At 33.4% G+C, this 24,371-nt stretch overlaps 1 protein-coding gene across 2 annotated transcripts in view; it reads right to left on the bottom strand.

Moving 5' to 3' along the window:
- The window catches only part of LOC149798108 (cytoplasmic dynein 2 heavy chain 1-like), a 180,324-nt gene that overhangs the window by 111,222 nt on the left and 44,731 nt on the right, over positions 1 to 24,371 (bottom strand). For both annotated transcript variants that reach the window (XM_089963194.1, XM_089963195.1), the window contains exons 24-34: positions 23,485 to 23,708; positions 22,923 to 23,055; positions 21,382 to 21,612; positions 19,078 to 19,197; positions 14,788 to 15,065; positions 13,622 to 13,761; positions 11,405 to 11,523; positions 9,765 to 9,947; positions 8,644 to 8,867; positions 7,520 to 7,629; positions 6,033 to 6,247 (exon numbers count right to left, since the gene is read on the bottom strand). In XM_089963194.1, the coding sequence (XP_089819320.1) occupies positions 6,033 to 6,247; positions 7,520 to 7,629; positions 8,644 to 8,867; positions 9,765 to 9,947; positions 11,405 to 11,523; positions 13,622 to 13,761; positions 14,788 to 15,065; positions 19,078 to 19,197; positions 21,382 to 21,612; positions 22,923 to 23,055; positions 23,485 to 23,708 (1,977 nt within the window). The remainder of the gene's footprint in view (positions 1 to 6,032; positions 6,248 to 7,519; positions 7,630 to 8,643; positions 8,868 to 9,764; positions 9,948 to 11,404; positions 11,524 to 13,621; positions 13,762 to 14,787; positions 15,066 to 19,077; positions 19,198 to 21,381; positions 21,613 to 22,922; positions 23,056 to 23,484; positions 23,709 to 24,371) is intronic.

Genomic DNA, 24,371 nt, shown 5'->3' with positions numbered 1-24,371 from the left:
ATATATATGAAATTAATTTGTGACAACACCAAACACAGTAACAGAAATCAGACAAAAACACAACTGAACAATACAATAATAATTACAATGGTATTATGAATAACTTATTTAAAGTGAAAAGAGAGGAGAGGGAGTTACAAAGAGATATAATTTTATTTTTACACCCAACTTTTTGTAAGTGAGTACAACTATGGCAATATGCAATTAGTTCAATCTAAGTTTAAAGACTCATAACAGTCCAATCTAAGTTAAAGACTTGTAACAGTCCAATATATCATTAAAGACTCACAACAGTCCAATCTAAGTTTAAAGACTCATAACAGTCCAATCTAAGTTTAAAGACTTGTAACAGTCCAATCTATCTTTAAAGACTCATAACAGTCCAATCTAAGTTGAATGACTTGTAACAGTCCAATCTATCTTTAAAGACTCATACAGTCCAATCTAAGTAAAGACTCTTAACAGTCCAATCTAAGTAAAGACTCATAACAGTCCAATCTATCTTTAAAGACTTGTAACAGTTCAATCTAAGTTTAAAGACTTGTAACAGTTCAATCTAAGTTTAAAGACTTGTAACAGTCCAATCTATCTTTAAAGACTTGTAACAGTCCAATCTATCTTTAAACACTTGTAACAGTCCAATCTAAGTTTAAAGACTTGTAACAGTCCAATCTAAGTTAAAGACTTGTAACAGTCCAATCTATCATTAAAGACTCACAACAGTCTAATCTAAGTTTAAAGACTCATAACAGTCCAATCTAAGTTAAAGACTTGTAAAAGTCCAATCTATCATTAAAGACTCACAACAGTCTAATCTAAGTTTAAAGACTCATAACAGTCCAATCTAAGTTTAAAGACTTGTAACAGTCCAATCTATCTTTAAAGACTCATAACAGTCCAATCTAAATTGAATGACTTGTAACAGTCCAATCTATCTTAAAAGACTCATAACAGTCCAATCTAAGTAAAGACTCATAACAGTCCAATCTATCTTTAAAGACTTGTAACAGTCCAATCAAAGTTTAAAGACTTGTAACAGTCCAATCTATCTTTAAAGACTTGTTACAGTCCAATCTAAGTTTAAAGACTTGTAACAGCCCAATCTAAGTTTAAAGACTCATAACAGTCCCATCTAAGTTAAAGACTTGTAACAGTCCAATCTATCATTAAAGACTCACAACAGTCCAATCTACGTTTAAAGACTCATAACAGTCCAATCTAAGTTTAAAGACTTGTAACAGTCCAATCTATCTTTAAAGACTCATAACAGTCCAATCTAAGTTGAATGACTTGTAACAGTCCAACCTATCTTTAAAGACTCATAACAGTCCAATCTAAGTAAAGACTCATAACAGTCCAATCTAAGTAAAGACTCATAACAGTCCAATCTATCTTTAAAGACTTGTAACAGTCCAATCTAAGTTTAAAGACTTGTAACAGTCCAATCTATCTTTAAAGACTTGTAACAGTCCAATCTATCTTTAAAGACTTGTAACAGTCCAGTTTAAAGACTTGTAACAGTCCAATCTATCTTTAAAGACTTGTAACAGTCCAATCTAAGTTTAAAGACTTGTAACAGTCCAATCTAAGTTTAAAGACTCATAACAGTCCAATCTAAGTTTAAAGACTCATAACAATCCAGTCTAAGTTGAAAGACTCATAACAGTCCAATCTACCTTTAAAGACTTGTAACAGTCCAATCTAAGTAAAGACTCATAACAGTCCAATCTACCTTTAAAGACTTGTAACAGTCCAATCTATCTTTAAAGACTTATAACAGTCCAATCTAAGTTTAAAGACTTGTAACAGTCCAATCTAAGTTTAAAGACTCATAACAGTCCAATCTAAGTTTAAAGACTTGTAACAGTCCAATCTAAGTTTAAAGACTCATAACAGTCCAATCTAAGTTTAAAGACTTGTAACAGTTCAATCTAAGTTTAAAGACTTGTAACAGTTCAATCTAAGTTTAAAGACTTGTAACAGTCCAATCTATCTTTAAAGACTTGTAACAGTCCAATCTATCTTTAAACACTTGTAACAGTCCAATCTAAGTTTAAAGACTTGTAACAGTCCAATCTAAGTTAAAGACTTGTAACAGTCCAATCTATCATTAAAGACTCACAACAGTCTAATCTAAGTTTAAAGACTCATAACAGTCCAATCTAAGTTGAATGACTTGTAACAGTCCAATCTATCTTAAAAGACTCATAACAGTCCAATCTAAGTAAAGACTCATAACAGTCCAATCTATCTTTAAAGACTTGTAACAGTCCAATCAAAGTTTAAAGACTTGTAACAGTCCAATCTATCTTTAAAGACTTGTTACAGTCCAATCTAAGTTTAAAGACTTGTAACAGCCCAATCTAAGTTTAAAGACTCATAACAGTCCCATCTAAGTTAAAGACTTGTAACAGTCCAATCTATCATTAAAGACTCACAACAGTCCAATCTACGTTTAAAGACTCATAACAGTCCAATCTAAGTTTAAAGACTTGTAACAGTCCAATCTATCTTTAAAGACTCATAACAGTCCAATCTAAGTTGAATGACTTGTAACAGTCCAACCTATCTTTAAAGACTCATAACAGTCCAATCTAAGTAAAGACTCATAACAGTCCAATCTAAGTAAAGACTCATAACAGTCCAATCTATCTTTAAAGACTTGTAACAGTCCAATCTAAGTTTAAAGACTTGTAACAGTCCAATCTAACTTTAAAGACTTGTAACAGTCCAATCTATCTTTAAAGACTTGTAACAGTCCAGTTTAAAGACTTGTAACAGTCCAATCTATCTTTAAAGACTTGTAACAGTCCAATCTAAGTTTAAAGACTTGTAACAGTCCAATCTAAGTTTAAAGACTCATAACAGTCCAATCTAAGTTTAAAGACTCATAACAATCCAATCTAAGTTGAAAGACTCATAACAGTCCAATCTACCTTTAAAGACTTGTAACAGTCCAATCTAAGTAAAGACTCATAACAGTCCAATCTACCTTTAAAGACTTGTAACAGTCCAATCTATCTTTAAAGACTTATAACAGTCCAATCTAAGTTTAAAGACTTGTAACAGTCCAATCTAAGTTTAAAGACTCATAACAGTCCAATCTAAGTTTAAAGACTTGTAACAGTCCAATCTAAGTTTAAAGACTCATAACAGTCCAATCTAAGTTTAAAGACTCATAACAGTCCAATCTAAGTTGAAAGACTCATAACAGTCCAATCTAAGTTTAAAGACTTGTAACAGTCCAATCTAAGTTTAAAGACTTGTAACAGTCCAATCTAAGTTTAAAGACTCATAACAGTCCAATCTAAGTTTAAAGACTTGTAACAGTCCAATCTAAGTTTAAAGACTTGTAACAGTCCAATCTAAGTTTAAAGACTCATAACAGTCCAATCTAAGTTTAAAGACTCATAACAGTCCAATCTAAGTTTAAAGACTCATAACAGTCCGATCTAAGTTTAAAGACTCATAACAGTCCAATCTAAGTTGAACGACTTGTAACAGTCCAATCTAAGATATTCTGTAGTACTGCATGTGTTCCTAAATGATGTTCAATGGTGACTTGACTAGGGATACAAGTTGATCACCTACCATTACAGGATTAAATAGAATTGTGAACATCAAGTCAAGCTTGCTCAATTGTACAATTGGTCATAAATTTCAGTAATTAATAAAGTATCTGAATAGTTCATTGTTTTTTGTTAAAAACTCATTAACACATTAACCCCTGGCAACGAGTTAATGTGGCAGGAGGTTGTAGCCTACTGCTGAGTTCTGTAGCATCATGGTCATGCATGATACACTAAAGTGGTGGGTATTATAGAAAGGTGGACAGATGTAGCTCTACAATGATACCAACAAATCTGGAATTTCTAGTTGCTCTACAAATTACAGAGGGAAAAACCTCATTTTTAGGACCAGATTTTTTTCTACCCAAAATTTGCTCATGGTCAGAATCTAATTTTGTGCCTGGATTTTAAACTTTTTGGTCTCAGATCTAAGGCAAACTGGTATGAACTGCAAACAGACAGATGAACCTTTGCTAAAAGTAGGATAAGATGGGCATTTGGAATAAAGAGTGGTCTCGATACTAAAAATAATGGCTCCGTTTAGCAATAAAAAAATTTTAAAAAAAGAATTATAACTTTTACCCTTCTGTTCAGGCGCGAGCCAAATAGCCAATGAAAATGATGCTTCTAACACAACTAGGCAGTATGTTATTGAAAGATCACCTGGGATTTGGTGTTTTCGAATCTATTCAGAAATAGCTTTCAAAATGTGTTTCCTACTCGAATTTCAGGCGAAAATGACATAAACCTCCAGGGGTTAATATGTTAAAATGTATATAATAGAAATTTTTACTTATTAACTTATCTGACCCATTTAATCCAGATATTCACAGTTCTATTTTTAACCAAAATTCACTCATCCAAACAAATAATTATCTAGATTAAATCTAGGTCCCTCAATGGGTTTGGATAATCTGTTTTACCATGAAGCAAAACATCACCAGAATCAGCACTGTATCTTGGCCTCCACCTCAAGCCAAGCAAATTAACTTTTTTACTTTATCTATTGGGATTTTAATGCCAAACACCTCCCAAATGTAAAATAATGACAACTGCTCAATGAATCTGAAACTTTCAGTTTTTACAAACTTTATTACCTGCAGATTCAGACCATAAAACAATCTATTTATTCCCTCTGCCATTAGTCATACTGGACAAAAGATACCAATAAATACCAACAACTTTCTGCATTTTATACTGCATCAGTGTCAATGCAATATCCCCATTAACTGCAGTGTTTAGAATACATCTTCCCACAGTCAAGCCACTTTATACTCTATACACCATTAATACAGCTACAAGTGACCCATATAACAGCAATGTATGCAGTACTTTATACAGCTTGGTGAAGACACTGTAAGAATGTATACTGTACATAATTAAAACAGCTGAAGCCCTGAATGCCCCAAATAGCAGCCCTATAAGGTCTTAATGGGCATACTGTACTTGCATACAATCTGTGTATACATTGTAAGGGACACCTAAAAATGGATTTACTTAGCAATTACTAGTCCAAGTACACCAATAGCTGCCTGTGAGACAAACTTAGCTGTGATCTTATAATCAAGAAACTGGGTAATGATAAGTCGCATAAACAGAGTTTGTTCTTCGAATGTGAGAAGTAGGTCATGTAACTATTAACACCTATAATTTTCATTGTGATCCATTTACTCTCTTCAATCCCTAATTTTCCTATCATTTTACAAAATTCCATATGATTTTCAACAGAATCCATTATATCATATGATGATTTTGAAGTTTTAATGAAAAATGGCATTTAAATTAGCAACTGTCCACATAACTTCTTATCTGCATCTCATTGATGACAAGGTTGGTTTCCTTGCAGACCTGCCTGATTGTGTTAACCAGGGTCTTATTTGTCCACATAACTTCTTACCTGTATTTCATTCCTGACAAGTATGGTTTCCTTGAAGACCTGTATAATTCTGTTAACTAGGCTTTAATTTGTCCACACAACTTCTTACCTGCATCTCATTGATGACAAGGTTGTCCACATAACTTCTTACCTACATCTCACTGATGACAAGGTTGTCCACATAACTTCTTACCTGCATCTCATTGATGATAAGGTTGTCCACATAACTTCTTACCTGCATCTCATTGATGACAAGTATGGTTTTCTTGAAGACCTGTTTAATTCTGTTAACCAGGGTTTAAGTTGTCCACATAACTTCTTACCTGTATCTCATTGCCGACAAGTATGGTTTCCTTGAAGACCTGTATAATTCTGTTAACCAGGGTTTAAGTTGTCCACATAACTTCTTACCTGCATCTCACTGATGACAAGTATGGTTTCCTTGAAGACCTGTATAATTCTGTTAACCAGGGTCTAATTTGTCCACATAACTTCTTACCTGTATCTCATTGCCGACAAGTATGGTTTCCTTGAAGACCTGTATAATTCTGTTAACCTGGGTTTAAGTTGTCCACATAACTTCTTACCTGCATCTCATTGATGACAAGATTGGTTTCCTTGCAGACCTGTCTGATTGCCTCCGCCAGGGTCTCATACTCAATGTCTTTGAATTCAATGCCAGGGAAAACATCTCTCACCAGGGAGTCAAAACGCACACTGTCTGAAAAGGTCAACTTAGACAGAGTGTTGATTCTCAGGGCCTGAACCACCAGCTTAGTTTCCAAACCAACATCAACTTTGCCTAGAAAAAAAAAATGAACTACTGAATCGCTCATCTGTATGGTTTCCAAACCAACATCAACTTTGCCTGGTCAAAAAGAAGAATTATTCCCCTCCCCCAGCCCTTACCAATTTCAAACACAAATGGCATCAAGAATATCAAAAATGCACAAAATTTAGTCTTTTCATTCATCAATTTATAACTTCTAACCTGATTGTCACCATGGGGCGCCAAACAATGTCAACTTATTGGCATTTTGAATCTAATGGGAATTTCCTTAGTAATACGGTTTCCATATTTGCCAGGGTGGGTCTATGTTTTCAAACAACAGATGTGATGTAGTTCACTGTCTTTAATCTAAATAATTATATACATTTGGGAGTTACATCTCTTTGAACACATGTATACAAGAGCTTCACATGTTCATTTGTTCAATTTGTTTCAGAAATACTGAAACCAGACATTAAAAATATTTGACACAGTTTTACTGAAACAGTCTATTCTAGAAACCAGAAAAGGACAGTGAGTAGCCTGTCTGCTTGTTTACATCAACAATTTCCATTTAGCTTGGAACATGAATAGGTTGAGAGTGCTAAGGACCTCCTGGTGACAATCAGGTCATTAACTGATGAATGAAATGAATAAATTTTGTGCCTTTTTTACACCCTTGGCTTTTTTTTGTTTTTAAAATTGGTAGCGGGGATACAAAACAAACAGGAGAGTGTGCAACAACTTTAGAGATATAATCATAATATAATGATTTATGTCTTCACATACTGTTCATGACATTACAAGTATCATACAACCTTGGATAAATGACGATTTTGTTAAATTATAAATCTGAAAAATTATGTACACACTCAAACCAGTTTTGGAAAAATGTCTGTGCAAACAGGTTATGGATCCCCTTGCTTGTAACCAATTAGCTAAGATTAATAAAAGCATACACATATTTAACTGGATAGGATAAACGATGCTATAACTATCTAGATTATACAAACACATTTTCTGACATTCAGTGCTACAAGTGCATATAAGAAAAAGCATTGAATAAAGATTAAACAGTGCAATTCATCAAATTGTCCTTCATGGCGACTAGAATGACTTATATACAAAAAATCTTAAACTGAATGACCCCACTACTAAAAAATCATCTCGATTTCTGTTCAAAATAAGACAGGGTTTGGTTTAATGTCAGCAAAACCATTAAGAAAATCTGCATTCTGCAAAACAAAAATAAAATCTGAAAATTCTTTCCATTAATCAATTGGTCTCCCCAATCTTCAAACTTACCTCCCTTGATTTTCTTTTTGGACTGTTGTAATAGGTTACCACAACCCTTCAAGACAGTCTTCAGAGCTCTGAGACCCCAATCATAGTGCTGCTGAGGAGTCAGCAGTTCTCTGTGAAATACACAGTACATAATATGGTGGTTGTTCTGTTGTCAACAAGAAAATAAAACTGTTACTTTGAATTCCTAAATAAAACCACTAACCAATACAGGACATAAGAGTTAAAAACTCAAGATAAAAAATGATTTTGCACATTTCATACAAACAATTTACATAAAAAATCTTCAATAAATTTGTTATGTGCACAAATTAAGGAGAACAATTTAATATCAAGTATTTAGTCAGAAGTTGCCAGCATCATGATCTTTACTGAAAGCAAAGTCCATGTTGTACAATGGTAAATTCAATCAATATAATAAACCATGCTATTTGGGCACGTTCTAGATGCTCTGTGCATGTTTGAAAAAATAGAACTTGACCATTATGAGCAAAATTACTTAAGCAAACCATACAGTCAAAATTACTTTGAATTAATCTTGGTCACTAATATGCTGGGTGCATTCTAAAAAAGCCATAATTATCAAGTTTCTGTCTGAAATTTTAAGTTTGTGTTTTACTTTGTTCACTAAATGCAGCAGAAAATATTTAAAAAATGCAGTCAGCTCCAAACCAGGTAGTAAAATGACCCAATTTTAATAGTACAGTCATAGCAAACACTCTGGTGTAATGAATGGAATTAGCAGTATGCAATATAAAATATATTATTATAATAAATGAATGTCTTATTATAATGAACATTATGTATAAACTGCAGTGTTACAGTGATAGAGTAAAAAGAATAATTGGTAATAAAACTCTGGACCAATCCTTTGGGGAGATAATTTTATCAAAAGGGAGATAACATTTTAAAAGGACGTGCTAAATAAAGAAATTATACCTGATTCTGATATATTTTGACACACTGGCCCAAATATATTCCGATATTGACCCTTAGGACCAGTGGCAGGTTTAAAATTGAATATTATAATAGATATTTCCACAAATTCATTTTGCTTTTGACATGAGAAATAAAATGAGCCTGATGAGATTACATATAGTTCCACTACAACACATGGGAAGCTTTACTTTGAGAGGTTGAAAATGGCCACCAGTTTTCTGCCCAGACTTTTGGCATGTTTGAATCCCTCTGAAAACAGGATGACTTCTGCGATCTGCTCATTGTCTGGTTTGGACATGGCCACTGGACGGAACAGCTGCTTGAGATTGTCAGGTAACTTTTGTCGACCTCCATAACCCTTCCCAGCAGGATTCATTGTGATGAATATCCCCGAGTTGTGATCCACATTCACCTATGACAATGATATTTATAGGCATATATGCATAGAGTTTAAAGGCACATTGGCACAATCCTGGCAATATAATGTCAAGTTAGTATTGAAATCTCAATAATAAATAAGGCAAGAACAGTAAAATCCTTTTAATTACAGGGTCAGTTTTTTTTATACAAACAGCACTCTTTTAAAAATATCTGAGACCTTCTCAGCTGGAATGTCATCACTGGATGTATCCAGGGCAAAATAGTTCACTCCACAGGCTGAACCTTACTACATCTGCCAAGCTTGAAGGGGATATTACAAACAATGTATGGTCTATTTTGCAATTAACAAGACATATGGATGCTTATACTTTTACATTACTTGCACATTAAATGAACCTATCTACATGTTAACAATGGGCATAATATTCCATACTCTTTTAAATGAGATAAAAAGTTGAGTCATATAAATTTATAAATCATTATGAAGCTGTAGTCTTGCAAAATGCATATATATCAACAATCAAACTTCTTGTACACTTTGGCCATTACAAGTCTATAATACCATTCAATAATGAAAACAAATAATTTTGAGTCATGTGCAGGAAGGGACTCCCTATAGGTATTGCTAACTATTCAATCCTGATAAAATGTTCAAGTAAATAAAATAGTAAAACTTAAATGACACTGTAATCAACGTTATAACATGGCTAAAAGATCTTTCTATTCACACATTCAATGCCTCACCATCCACTCATTATCAAAAGGGTGTGAGTTTAAATTCTACCAATGAATCTGCTTGGATCAACCACCATGATGTGTTCTTGGTCAGTGCACTTTACTCCAATTACCTTGGCACTAAATAACTTACTTTTGATACTTTGCCATAAAACAACAAACCAAACTAAACCAATCATTTCCATGTACTCACATTTCTGCCTAGGAGCTCAATGGTAGGCATTCTATTCTTGATAGCATCTTGGATGATCTGGATTTGCATGGACACTGCCGACAACACTGCTTCCTCCAGTCGATTGAATTCGTCAAAACATCCCCATGCTCCACACTTCACCAGACCAATGAAAATGCGGCCCATTGACTTCACATCTATACCCTGCATACACAAAGTTTGGCAAAGTGAATTATGCATCAGAACTCCTGCTCAGTATTTATTAAACTTTTGATAAATATATGCACTTTAAATTTAATCTGTTTCTTATTTGTTTAAATGTTCTAGTATTATTCCAAGCTGTTAGGAAGTTTAGGACTGACAAATCAACAAATTATTAAATACATCAATTTGAGGATACAATAGTTTACTGAAATGAAAAGGCTTAATATGATAATGATTTGGGGCACCTTGCTTCTAATATGATGCACATTACAACTTCCTGATATGTATTGACAATCCAGCCTTAATAACTATAGTGCAACATTTGTAGCCTCTTCATCCAACATGGAGAAGCACTGTATTGCTTTTCTCTTTCAACATATTTAAATATAATTCAGTACCAACAAAAAATTAGAAATATTGTAAACAAGCCTACTTCGGAAAAGTTTCTTCCTTGCTCTGGATAATTCATTAGTAATTTTCAATACTCAGAGCATAAATGTCTGAAGAATTCAATATTATTGACAATATCACACTGCCTTCATTAGAGACTGATGTTTATCACGTGACTTATAACGGTCATGTGATACAAGGACAACATCGGATCAATGTATATCACAAACCATAGAACTCTTTAAAACAACTTACATGTGTAGGACAAAACAGAGAATTAAAACAAATATGGAGTGGTTCATTACATCAAATGTAATTATTGTGAGAATGACTATATTGGGGAAACAGGTAGAGTGTTAGAAACAAGGATCAAGGAACACATGTGTTGAGAGTCATCGGTCATACATGAACACTGTAGCAATATGGGACATATTATTGTTCCCAATCAGACCAGGGTCATCACATCAGAGGACAGCATAAGGAAAAGGAATGTGAAGGAGGAGTTTTTAGGAGTTTGAGAGAGGACAGCAGAGGCCAACACTAAACACCCATCTATACCAATCTCGTCAAATCTCATGATCATTATAAGTCATATTATCAACATCAATCGCTAATGAAGGCAGTGTAAAATTGCCGAAATTTTAGAACCCTTAGGATACTTATCCTTAAGAAATTACTAATGATCGGGAATCCTACTTTGTAAAGTAGGGACTTGTTTTCATTTAAAGCCAGCAGTACATAATGATTCACATGGATAAACTCTCTAAGAACCAACTGAAAAAATGGTATTGGAAATTCAATGAATCAATAAATTGTTCAAGAAAAATATTTTGAACAAAGAAACATCAATGGATATTTGAATAGCAAGGTTTACAGATCATTTAATAATTTTGTAGGCATCCGTAGGCATCTTTACATCAAGGTTTTGTATGGTCAATAATAACAGCTACTTCCCTTTGTGCTTTAGACTAGCTTTGGTTGGAGAGGTCAGATAAAGTGGTAATTCTAAATTGTACAGGGCTTTTTTGTGTTACGGTCAGGAACACATTAGAAAACAGTTAACTCACCTCATCACAATTAAAGACAAGCACCTGTCGTCCAAACAGTCCTCCCATTGCCTTGACTGACTCAGTTTTCCCTGTACCTGCTGGGCCATAAGGGTTCCCTCCAAGCCCCATGTGCATACCTATACAATTAGAAGGCTTTAATATAGCATATGTGATTACTGCTTCAATGTAAAAGAATAAATTGATTAATCTACAGACAAATTATGCCAAGTTAAACTTGTTTCACGAGCAGAGGCTTGGAATTTTCCACTGCTGGTTTCACTCTCATACCTATCCATGTTAATGGGAGTTATTCATTCTGATAACATTCTGGCCTCCCAATCCCATTTCTACTCTCTTTCATTTCCTTCTACTTCAAAATTAATTTAATCATATAAATTGTTCACTTCTATATATTAGTCTTATCTTAATTGATTTTAATTAGACAAATAGTAATGACTGAAATTAAATATGAGAAGGAAGTACACTGGGACAAGATACATTTTTTTTATTTCCATTTTTAGAAGTCAGAATATCTATAAAATGTATCCACACAGCACTTGCAGTCTCACATAAAGCTATGCATACAGCACATAAAAACTAATTTATATACATTATGTACAATGCCAGAAGCCATGGTGACTAAGTGATTAGTGTATCAAACTCGCAACTAAATGGCCCCAGGTTCAAATCAAGCCATTGGATCGGTTTGGTGTTTCCTTAGGGAAGACACTTTATTCCATCTGCCTCAGCATGAAATAACCTACTTGTGTTTCTTTGCCACAAAATGCCAAACCAAATCATACAAACAATGCCAATACAGTAGTCCCCCTCATGAAAGGCCACCCTGACCTGCGGCCACCCACTTTTTACAGTCAGAATCCCTTGGCACTGATGAGTTTGTGTTAAAAAATACCACTTAAGAAAGGCCACTCCTCTAACATGACCAGTGGACAATATATTAGTGCAAAAATGTAAAATTTACCCCTCGCAAGCAGCCACATTTTATTATAGATATCAACATGTGTTCAGAACCAATATTTAATTCAATCGTTAAGGTAAGTAATCATATTAACTTTCCAGATATCTGTTTCTGGAAGTCAGGTTTTTGTCACTCAAAGAAGTGTTAGCTAAAGTACATGTACCACTAAGGTTAGTATTATTAACGCCAAAGTTTAGAGAAAATAGGGTCAGCAACATTTTGATCGAGTTTTGGGCTTCATGCAACATTTTTTTGTTGCTGTTCTTATTTGTGTTTTTTGGTTTTTGGAGATTTTTTTAAACAATTATGACTGGATGTAACTGTCAAGATCATAACATGGTCAGCACAGGCTAAATATAGATTTTGTGGATTAATACACAGTAAGAAATTGACCTTGAACAAAACAGGGTACCAGACAAAGACCATAAAATCAAGTGACAGTACACGTATCACATCCTTGGAAAACAAGGAATTTCATTTACTCTACAAAAGTTTTGTCTGCATAATTGAACTGCAATACTATACAATTAGCAGCATAGGAATAAATTGTTACAAAACATGAACATGTCATTACCTAAATGGAGAAATAAAACTCAAAAAGGACATGCAAAAGTAATTTGACTTGACAACAATGGGGAGAGTTCACATGATGATAAATTTTATGTCAGGAATACTCGAATAAACAACATCATAAGAGATAACGAGAACATTCTGCAGCGGTGAGAAAATGGATTAAGTGGAAAAAGAATTATTTTAAATATGAAACAATGTGTGTACAAAGATTTAAATAACGCTTTTCAATGTTTTTGCAATGTACATGCTAACAACACCCAACTCGCATTTCACTCCTAAGAATAAGAACTATTAATTTGTTACCTTGAAATAATTGTTTTTAAGACATGAATACCATTTTAATAATTAAAGCTACTTTTAAATGAAGCTATTAACTGCTTTAAGTTAAATGTAGATTTCTTACTATACACATACATACACATACATCTCAAATACAGTCCTGGTCTGGAAAGGCCATCTGTCTTATATGGACACTTCCCAGTGCAGAAGGGGTGGCCGTATAAGTAGGGGACCACTGTACTTATCAAATCCTGAGAACAAAATCAATCCAGTAGAGAATTTAATATTAAATAACGTTGTTCTTACAACAATTGTTAAATTAAAGTTGTTCTAACTAAAGTGCATTTTAAAAAAATATGAAAGTCAGATGTGTTGTGCTTGTGTATGTTCTATGATACACTCACCCTGTGTAAGGGTCAAGTAACACTTGTCTGTCAAAGGTGTATGTACAAGTTTTTGTGCATTGCCCTGGTACTCGTATGTGTACTCAAACTCTGCATCCACCATTCTGATGCCGCATAATCCATCTTTCTTCATGTTAAATCTACAACATGTCAGATTAGTTGAAACAATTATCTAAATAATATCTTACAGTGAAATATAAAATAATATATGTTATTAAATGAAAGCATCATTAATGTGTTGATAATGTAAGAGAATATGGTTCAATTATGAATAAAGAGATGGCTTGGTTTTTGTGTGATTTATGCCATTTTTGTCAGCACATAATAGGCTATACATGGCAGCCAGTATACTTTGGTAAAGGAGGAACCCAGGAAAATCCATGGAAGAACCACCAACTCTCTGGGAAGCTACTGGCAAGCTTTCTCACATAATGATGCTAGCAGAGCCAAGAGTTGAATCCAAGCAAACAGAAGTGAGATGTCAGTGATTTGTAAAGGGCAATGCCTTAGACCACTCAGCCACCTAGGGTACCAATCAAGATATAATCCATACTTCCACAAGAGCTGAACTAAGTCATCACCATTAATTTGTTTTGAAACTTTTTATGGAATTAATAATACAAACAAATATATGATCAACAGACTACCAAACTGATACAATGACAACAGACTAATATTTTTATAACAAATAATGCATATCTTTGTATTAATCAGGGATATATTCCAAATTACATTTAAGTTTTTTAATTTATTATCAAAAATATTAATTACATAATAAAATATTGTATTTCACATTAACTATAGTATTTCTAGACTAAGTTAAAATTGTTGCATGTGGAAATGACTTACTGAATACAATATTAGCACAGATATATGAAATGCAAGCTTAGCTGAATATATGTTTGTTCAATCCATGTGAATGTGTCACGTATTATCAAATTACTGTTTAACTGACATAAACACCAAACTCAAATTGACTAAGTGCATACTGTTGAAAATTCAGGAACATTAGAATTTAAGTTATAAACATTGTTGATAATTAAAATTCCTTGTAATTTTTATCTGCTATTAACTGTAACAAACCATGACAAAAAGTTATCTTGGACCCACCTTCATATTTATTTGGGGTATGATTGATCTAACTGAATTCTCATCAATGTCCTTACCTGAGTTGCCTTTGCCACGTCCAGTCCCCAATGCTGCCAACTCCAGCCTTCTCCAGTTGATGTATGACATCAATGCTGTGAATGGTGTCCAGGATCAAAGCCTTCAGTTTCAGCTCCAGTACCCGCCCCTCCTGGTCATGTGCACCCTCCTCAAGGTCCACACTGGTGTATGACTCCAGCTGACTCTCCATGTCTTTCTTGAAATTCAGAAAAGAGTTGCGCTTGATTGCCTCCTCACAGTTTTCGGTGAACCGTATCATTTCTGCTAAACACAGGATCTGTCAAAAAACAAAAAATATGTTTGTAAAACATGTGCATCCCAAATATACAGACTGAAAATTTAAGGTCAAGAAAGTTCAACGACTAAGAACAATTTCAAAATGTGCTAAAATGGCATAAAATACAATAGGGTTGCTCATATATACCTAAAAATATGAATAACAAATGGAAATTTGTGTGCCTAATGTGGTTTTTGCTAAATTATGCTAACAAAAATTTTATCAAAAAGGTCCCAAAAATTAAAAAACTTGTGAGAAAAAAAAATTGTTGCAATGGTCTGAAACTCTAACCAGGTCAGCCAGATATGCACAGAAATATGGTTGCTATATTTATATTGTCCTGTTGTTGAGCTTCTTGCGACAGATAAACAGGACCAAATCAAGATATGGCACTGCCTGGGAGAGAGTAAATGGCCAAATGGCATCTTAGAAATAGGTGTGTGGATTTTACATGCAGTCATACATCAAAAACAGGGCTATTCTGGGGTCACAATGTTGAGTTTTAATGGCTATTAAATATTTTACAAACTTTCAATACATCAATGGCGAAGATAGAAATTTCTTTTATCATCATTATACTCCTCAGAAACAAATTTCAACAAAAACAAATCAGGGCTGTTGCATTAAAACATACATGGGACCCCAGGGGAAGGCAGTTTTGAAATTGGGTAGCCACCATAAGATGCTATTAAAGGTTTCCAGACCCACTGACACAATGTATTGAACAATAAAATCACCCACCTATAGAATTTATTTGTAATATATATATATATATATATATATATATATATATATATATATATATATATATATATATATATATATATATATATATATATTACAGGGATTAGTAAGTCTAAACATACAGCTACTAGCTGGTGAATCATAAAAATCACTTTTGTGTTGGTCTCTGTTCAATAGCTTAACAAGTAATTTAGTCATTTACTTATTTGGATGGATAAACATTGATAACAGTATTTATTTTTTTATATTAATCTGAGATTTGTTTTCTTCACACTGTTTTGAATGAAGTTCATAAAGAAAATCAAGTCTGTCAGTATGAGCTGTATTCAATTATTCAACATACAGGTAAATTTATAAATTACTGGATCCAAAGTACAAAAAAACATTTCTATTTATGCTCTAATTGCACTGAATCAGCAACATGCAATTCTACATTAATGTTATGAATAAGGCATTATTATCATGCCTTTGTTATTTAAATGACTGCCCATGTTTACGTACCTTCAGCATGTCGGGTGATAAAAATAGCATAATTGAGCTAATTTCCTTCGATGGACCACACAAATCAAACTCATAACCAATTACATGTGGTAACAAAGAAACATTATAACAAAGCCTTTTGAATTTGGCCATGGAAATTAAATGTTAATCTTTTTTAAAAAACAACACTTTATCCAAGAATGCAATAAAATCTTTACCATTTGAATATTGTTTATTTTATCCAACTGTCTTGTGCTCTGTGCTTTCTGCGAACCAAAATGTTTACAAAGTTTAAAGCTAAAAAAAATTCCTATTTTACGAGAACATGTACATGAAGCAATCTGATTAAAATAAGATCTACACTGTCCTATGTAAAGAGCTGATGGTAACATATCAGGGGTCATGTTCTATTGACCTATGGTATTAGCATAGTCATGTTCCATTGACCTATCATATTACCATAGCTACTAATTTTATCAGCCACTCAGATGAAGACTTATACCTTCACATTTGGGAGACTGAGCATTATGACTGAAGAGCATCAATCTGTGCCAAATGTTTTGATTCACTTCATAATTTTGAAAGCTGAATCTCCATTGTCAAAGTAAAAGGTCACTAGAACATGACCCCTAAGAAGTCGCTGTCAGATCTTCACATAGGACAGTGGAGAATTGATTTTAATTAGCTTGATACATGAGGACACTTGTTATATTATGTCAGAAAATTACTGAAACCCTGATGTGTATATATATGTAACTGTAATTTAAATTTATAAATTGCACTTATGTTACTTTGGTAAACATTTTATTCAAGATTAAAGTTTTAAATCTAATGTGCATTCCTATAGGACTATCTCCAGCAGACCAGCTCCAGTTGGGTCATCATATTTATGTTAGTCACAGTGTACAAAGGCTGGGCCCAAAAATAGTCAAACTGTTCCAGTATAAAATGCAAACCTAAATCTGGCTGTCAGTTGTTGTTGTTGTTGTTGTTCTAGGGTTTAACGCCATTTTTCAGCACAAGTACAAACCTAAATCTGGATGTCAGAGTTCCTGGTTAAAGTGTTTTGTTGCAAGAAAGAGCATTTCTGGCACATTTGAGTGATGACTGGTGCTTATAAAAGTTGTTTGGGCGGCACAGAAAGATTATTTAACATGCCATGGTGTATATTGCTAAACCATGATATGTATGACCTAAAAGACCTAATAATGTTTCCTACCTTCAATATTTTCAGCATGTTTTTTTTAATAATGTTTTCTAATTTCATGATGTTTGTTTTTGTAATCATATCATTATATATGTTTTTATGTTATAGATGTCTAATGTTGCAAAGCGCTTAGAGCTTCTAAAGATTAGGCGCTATACAAAGTCCTCATTATTATTATTATTTTTATTATTATTATTATACAGGATTTCTACAATGTCTACATTCTTTATACCTTCTCTTTTTCCAAAACATTTAGCACATATGAAATGCTATTAGTCTGGACAAAATGATGCAACCAAAGTCTCACAGGACTAAAATTAATGTGGCCGCATAATTTATACCTTCATTTTGTAAAGCTGATTTATTTAAATATCTGTTAGTTTTCCTTATGGTTAAGAAAATAAAGACAGATTTTCACATTGTTTATGATTAGTATAACTATAAATGCAGTGTTACGTGGTAGGCTTTCTGGATAAATTTATAGCTGACCAATGAGAAGTTTTTTTTATAGTTATATAAATACGGATTGCATAAAACAAATTATGAAATGTACATGGTCGAATTGCCATAAACTTCTTATTTAGGATCAAATAAATTACAAATTTGATTACAGGATATCTAAAGTGGATATTTTTTATTATGTTTAGCTTGCACTTTTAGACAGACCTCCAGAACCAATTATTTCAACCACCTATGGATGCAATTTTAAATGAATAAACAACCAGAGACAGAAGCAATTTTGAAACTAAACTACCTGACATACATGTTTTTAAAGGTGCCGTCCCCGGGTCCAATGTATATTTTAATGGAACAGCCCTCAAACAAGGTTAAATGTTTTGTATCTTTAGACTGGACAAATATTCTTCTGGAAACCCACACAAGGAAAATTAAACACATTAAGTTGACTGACTTTATTTTTTAAACAAATCAACCAATGATTCAGAGCAGAGCACACAATTAGCTTGAAATATGCAGTAGTCCTCTAGCTCGAGGCAAGTAAATTTCTTCTCAGACTATAAATTTGTAAAATTTAAATTGCCCAATGACCAGTTAATCTTGATACATGTTGGACTTTGTTTTGGGGGGGTAGGACTAGTCAAGGACAAGTAAATTTCATAATCTACTAGTCCTTTTGTTAACAAAGTCATTGATGTAAAATTCTTAGCCAAAGTATAAGTATACACTTTTCTCACTCAAGCCTATAAATGCTAATTAAGAAGTGAATAGAAAAGAGCTTTGCATTTTCTTTCCCCCAATTTTGACTTCTCTGCATTTCTAAGATATTACCAATGGAAAATTGTTACATTTATTTTGATACATTTGCATTTTGTTTTTCATTTTAATAGATCTGTCAATCTACACATACACATATCAGTCTAAAATATCACTTGTCTCAATCAGCGGTCATTTACCCTAATAAACTAATATGATTTTGTTGCATTTGCCTGTTTACTATGAAAAAACTATCAGCAAAACTGAAATGGAAACCATGACAATAACAAAATACAATAAGAGAAAAAATAAAATTAATTTCATCAATATTCCTATTTAAATATGCATTTTCTATCAATAGATACTGACCTGAGAGGGATACTTTGAAGGGTCAAGTCCCCCAGAGTTTTGTTTGGCATCCTTCAGACATTCTCTCAGCATCTCTCTTAGTGTGTCCTGCATCTCTTCGGACAGTTTACCTAACCAGGTCTTATAAAAGTAAAAATAAGATCAAGGTCCTGTGATATATTTTTATCATGATTACTGAATTTAAATAAATTTATATGCATCATAAAATTTCTCAACAATGACTCTCCTTTAGGATATATGGTTTAATGGCATGGAACATTACATCAAAAGTGGCCAAATAGTGTGAATTAAAAGGTAATTTTTAAAAAACTAAGATTTTTTTAATACAAAACTATGAAGAGAAACCCTTGCAAATAAATGTAAAAATCTACAACATGACACAAAAAAGTAAAAATGCTAAAACTCTGTAAAATAAAAGATAACGGTAAATATATAAAATTCTTACAATTTAGAGTCACTCTACATATTTTAAATAAACTACAAATTTGACTTATTTACATTTGGATCCATTAACGGATCCAAATGTAATTTTTTTTTTAAATTAACTGATGAACTCAAATGCAGCATCATGGATTTCTGACTATCCAACTTATCTTCAATTTACTGTACAGTAATTGTGTGGTGTGATGTGATGTGATGTGATGTGATTTGATTTGGAATTTTAATGTAGCTTTAACAATTTTTCAGTCATATCGCTACAATGTCTGCAATGTGGCAGTTTATGGTGATGTCTAGCACTACATCACGCCACAGACATGTAGCATATTGTCCCACCCAGTCACGTTATCCTGACACCAGGCCGACCAGTCCTAACACTAACCTCTTAATGCAGAGTGCCAAGCGTGGCAGCTGTTAGTACCATTTTTGTAAGTCTTTGGTATGACTCGGCCGGGGATCGAACCCACGACCTCCCACATCTGAGGCAGACGCTCTAACCTGTACAGTAATTAGAGTATATATTATTTAAAACTGAACTGTCCGACAAGAATCATGGTACAGCTGACTTCACAAAGCTTTAATAAATAGATGCAATAGTTTATGTATTCACTGTCATAAGACACCTGGATAAATCTGCACTCATTTATTCTTTGAAAATCATAAATCATAATGTTGAAAATTTTATGAACCATCCTTGATTAAGTGCATGAGTAGAAAAAACAATTTTTAATTTCTGTGACCATCCGTTCAGATTAGTTTTAGACCAAAAACACTGTATGAGTAATCATACATGTTGCCGCTCCTTGTTGTTGCAATTTCACATCAAAGTGGACAGAACATGTTTAATCAAACCATGCTGAAGAACAAAAGTTCAATGAAGACTTGTCAGTGAGCTGAAATACTCAGCTTCAAATCAAATATCACGACGAGGCAGTGAGGGACTAAATGTTTACAAATGCAATGCAAAGGGCTCTAGAATACTTATTACGGCTGCATTCACATGCCAAAAACAGATATATTAAGATGTAAAGAATATGATAAGATTCTTTGGCTCTCCCATGGAAGAATAATTTGCAAGCAATGCAAGCATGAGTGAAAAAAATGGGGTGGGGGGTGCTGACAACATGTGACTTCTTGTATGTTGCTCATCACCATAAAAAATATCAAGATTTAAACAAATCCAGTAAAATAGTATGCGAAACACCTGGAACTGTGAACAGCTCACCTTTAATTAATTCAAACATTTACAAAGTGCCTGACCTAAAACATGTTCAACACAAAATAGAATGGAATGCAAAACAAAAGCCAAGACAATCATCAAAACAATTTACATTGTTTATAATCTGGAGGAAGCAAGACTTGCTGCCAAAGCTTCCAATGAGCCAATTAATTACAAAAAATTATTTTATACTTGTAACAGAATTTCTCCAAATCAAATAAAATCAAAATGGATATGTGTGAATTTTAATGGTAAAATAATCATCTTCAAATTATGAGCTACGAAAAGCACACTAAACTGTTACCATCTATACTCACTTTCAAATCAAATTCAACTGCAAGCAACATTGACCCTTACCTGCTGTTGCATAATGCACTGGCAGATTAGGCTCTGTATTGTCTGATCTGCTTATAACTCCTAACAAAATACAGTGGCTCAGATCTGCTGGCACATCAAGTACTGGCAGAACTGGGTCTGTGTTCTTTGTACTTGGACTCAAAACACGAGTATGTACAGCACTTTTAAAATTGGATTTTGGAGAAAGCTTTAAGATATGGATCAAAAGGTTCAAAAATATCTTCCAATGTCTAATGAAAACAGTTTTATTTTATAGTCAAATAATTTATAAAAAAAACTCTCTTGCATACCTCAACATCAGGTGTGATTCTGACTTTCTTTTTGAGTGGAACAACTTCCCCATCCAGGGACTTCATGGCCATAATATGCTGGCAGTCCTTATCAAACTCCACACTGTGGATTCCTGCAAACAACTTCTTCAGGTGTGTCTGGATCACATTTGGGTTGGTTGACTGACCCAAAATCTCCAAGAGGTCATCATCACCAATAAAGTAAAACCTGGGAAATAGTGACCTTTTTTCCTGTAGAAATTAAAAATATGAATATTTATACTTAAGTTCAAAAGTTCACAAAATATTAAAAATAATAATAATAATAATAATAATAATGATATTAATAATAATGAGGACTTTGCATAGCACCTAATCTTTAGAAGCTCTAAGCGCTTTACATTATTAGACAACACCTATAACATAAAAAACATATATAATGATATTATTACAGAAAACAAACACCATGAAATTAGAAAACATTAAAACATGCTGCAAATATTTAAGGTAGGGAACATTATTAGGTCTTTAAGTTTGTCGTTGCAGCCGAAATAAGTGAGTTTTAAGAGCACTCTTGAATGGGATCAATGTGTCTTGTGCCATGAAAATGGCAGAGATGATTTAACAATAAAAATTTGGGATATTCATACCTAGAATTTGGGATGTTTTAAACAGCATATCTCAAGGGAAATATTCCTGTAAAGCCTTTAGGCTGGGCACTTTCTGTCAAATTTAGTCAAATTATGTTCAGCTTTTATAGAAGTTTTTACAAACTTTTCTATTTTAAAATTAGCAGCCATATATTAAGGTAAATTTTTATCATTTATAAAGTATTTTAAATGTCAACTATGCCTGGAAGCTTTCAGTCAAATTTGGTCAAATTCAGGTGAGAGGTTTTTGAGAAAAATTCAATTTAAAGGTTTTTCTATTTTTAGCAACAGTGTATATATTTCATGGCAGACTGACATCAACTGAACAAGACTTAAAGAACTTCATGCCAGGATGCTTTCTGTCAAATGTGGTCAGAATATGAGAACTTTCTGTGATGATGCTATTTAAAGATTTCTCTATTTTTTGCAATGGTGGTCATATTGGATAATGGATCAGCACCTATAGAACAAATGTGAAAGCTTTGATACCAGAATGCTCCTACTAAAATGTGAAAGCCTCGATACCGGAATGCTCCCTCTAAAATGTGAAAGTCTTGATGCCAGAATGCTACCATTAAAATGTGAAAACCTTGATACCAGAATGCTCCCATTAAAATGTAAAAGCCTTGATACCAGAATGCTTCCACTAAAATGTGAAAGCCTTGATACCAGAATGATCCCACTAAAATGTGAAAGCTTTGATACCAGAATGCTCCCACTAAAATGTGAAAGCCTTGATACCAGAATGCTCCCACTAAAGTGTGAAAGCCTTGATACCAGAAGCTAGCATTAAAATCATGTGCAAATTGGTCAAGTGGTGAACTAAAATCATATTTTTTTTAAAAACATTTGTATATGTATTCATTTTAAGAAATGTGTTTTCTAAACCATTAAAAAAATTTTAAAAAATACCTCCAGAAATTCATTTAGAGACTTCTGACATCTCTGCAACTGGTCCAACATGGTCACAAGCAAGTTTCGCAATCCTGCCTTGTTCACAAGAGAGAGAACTCGGTTGTCTCTTCTCACATCCATCATGATTTGTCTGTGATGGAAAATAAGAACAAAGTCAGTGCTGTCAGAAAGAGGGATGAACACAGAAAAACATCCCTTTTGTATGCTATCTTGTAGTCAGCAGACTCTGGAATTAAATTCACACAATCTGTTGGCAAAAATCTTTGAAGCAACATTTTGGAAATTCAAGAAGTTTTCTTGGTGATATTTGACTAAGTATGACTGAATCACTTAAAACAAAGAAACAATTCCATGCTCCCATTTGACAGGAGAGAGAGTAAAGCCAAGGCTGTAATGTTATTAGTTTGAAAATATTGAGTGAAAAACATGGCTTGAATTAAAAAAGTACATAACTTTGAAAAATGATTTAAGAAATCTCAAAACCAAATGTTTTGAACAAAGTAGTTATTTCTTCCTATATATGCAAATGGAAACTTGTTAGAGTAAAGTGTGAACTGACCTGTAATCATCATCTACTCTCTTGAATCTGCTTTGTTCCTTGGGCAGTGCGCCTCTTCCAAATATCGGCTCCAAGTAGACCCACTTCCTCTGGATCTGGTTCAGATTGTGCAGGTACTCATCAAGGTCAGCCAGACGCTGCTCCCACACAGAGGCTTTGTCCTCAAAAATCTTGTAGTAGGGAGAATCCTTCAGTGACTGCAGCAGGCTTTGGTTGTCTCCAACCTAGTGGTCAGATGAGTTTGAACATGTTATTTTAAAGGTTACAATGCTAAAAACATTACAAAAGATAGGCACCTCTGGCCTTGTTAAAATGTAAGAGATGCAATTTCATTCAGTAATTTGTTATTGTTTGATATGAAATAAGTCTGAATAATGTTGTCAATTTTATTTACTAAACTAACCTTATGTGTCACAATTCAAAAGATTTTTAAAATCTCGTAGATACTGATATTTTTCTGTAAATTATATCACTTTAAAATAAAGATGTGTCAGGTACATGTTTTTCTACTTCTGTAAATTATATCACTTCAAAACAAATAAGAAAAGAAGTTAATTACCCGTGAACACACTTAAAATGCTGAACAAAATCATATACTAAACAAATGTTACAGTAGCTTGGAGTTTGTAAGAATATGTCTCAAAAACACACCAGCAAAATAAATTAGGTACATACTGTACATCAAATAATAAACCCTCATGTATTTGCATAATTATTACATAGGTGAGTCCTAAAACCTTGAGTCATGCAGTCCTTCCAGTCGTTGATGAAGTACACATAAAATTATTAAATAGGTAAGTCCTAAAAAACCTGGTTCATGTGGTCCTTCCAGTCCTTGATTAGGTATACGTAAAATTATTACATAGGTAAATCCTAAAAACCTGATT

The sequence above is a fragment of the Sinohyriopsis cumingii genome, chromosome 6 (genome assembly GCF_028554795.1).
Source record: "Sinohyriopsis cumingii isolate HCF-2022 chromosome 6, ASM2855479v2, whole genome shotgun sequence".
Taxonomy (NCBI): Eukaryota; Metazoa; Mollusca; class Bivalvia; order Unionida; family Unionidae; genus Sinohyriopsis; species Sinohyriopsis cumingii.
Note: the sequence above shows the minus strand (reverse complement) of the source record. Positions and strands in the feature narration are given on the sequence as shown.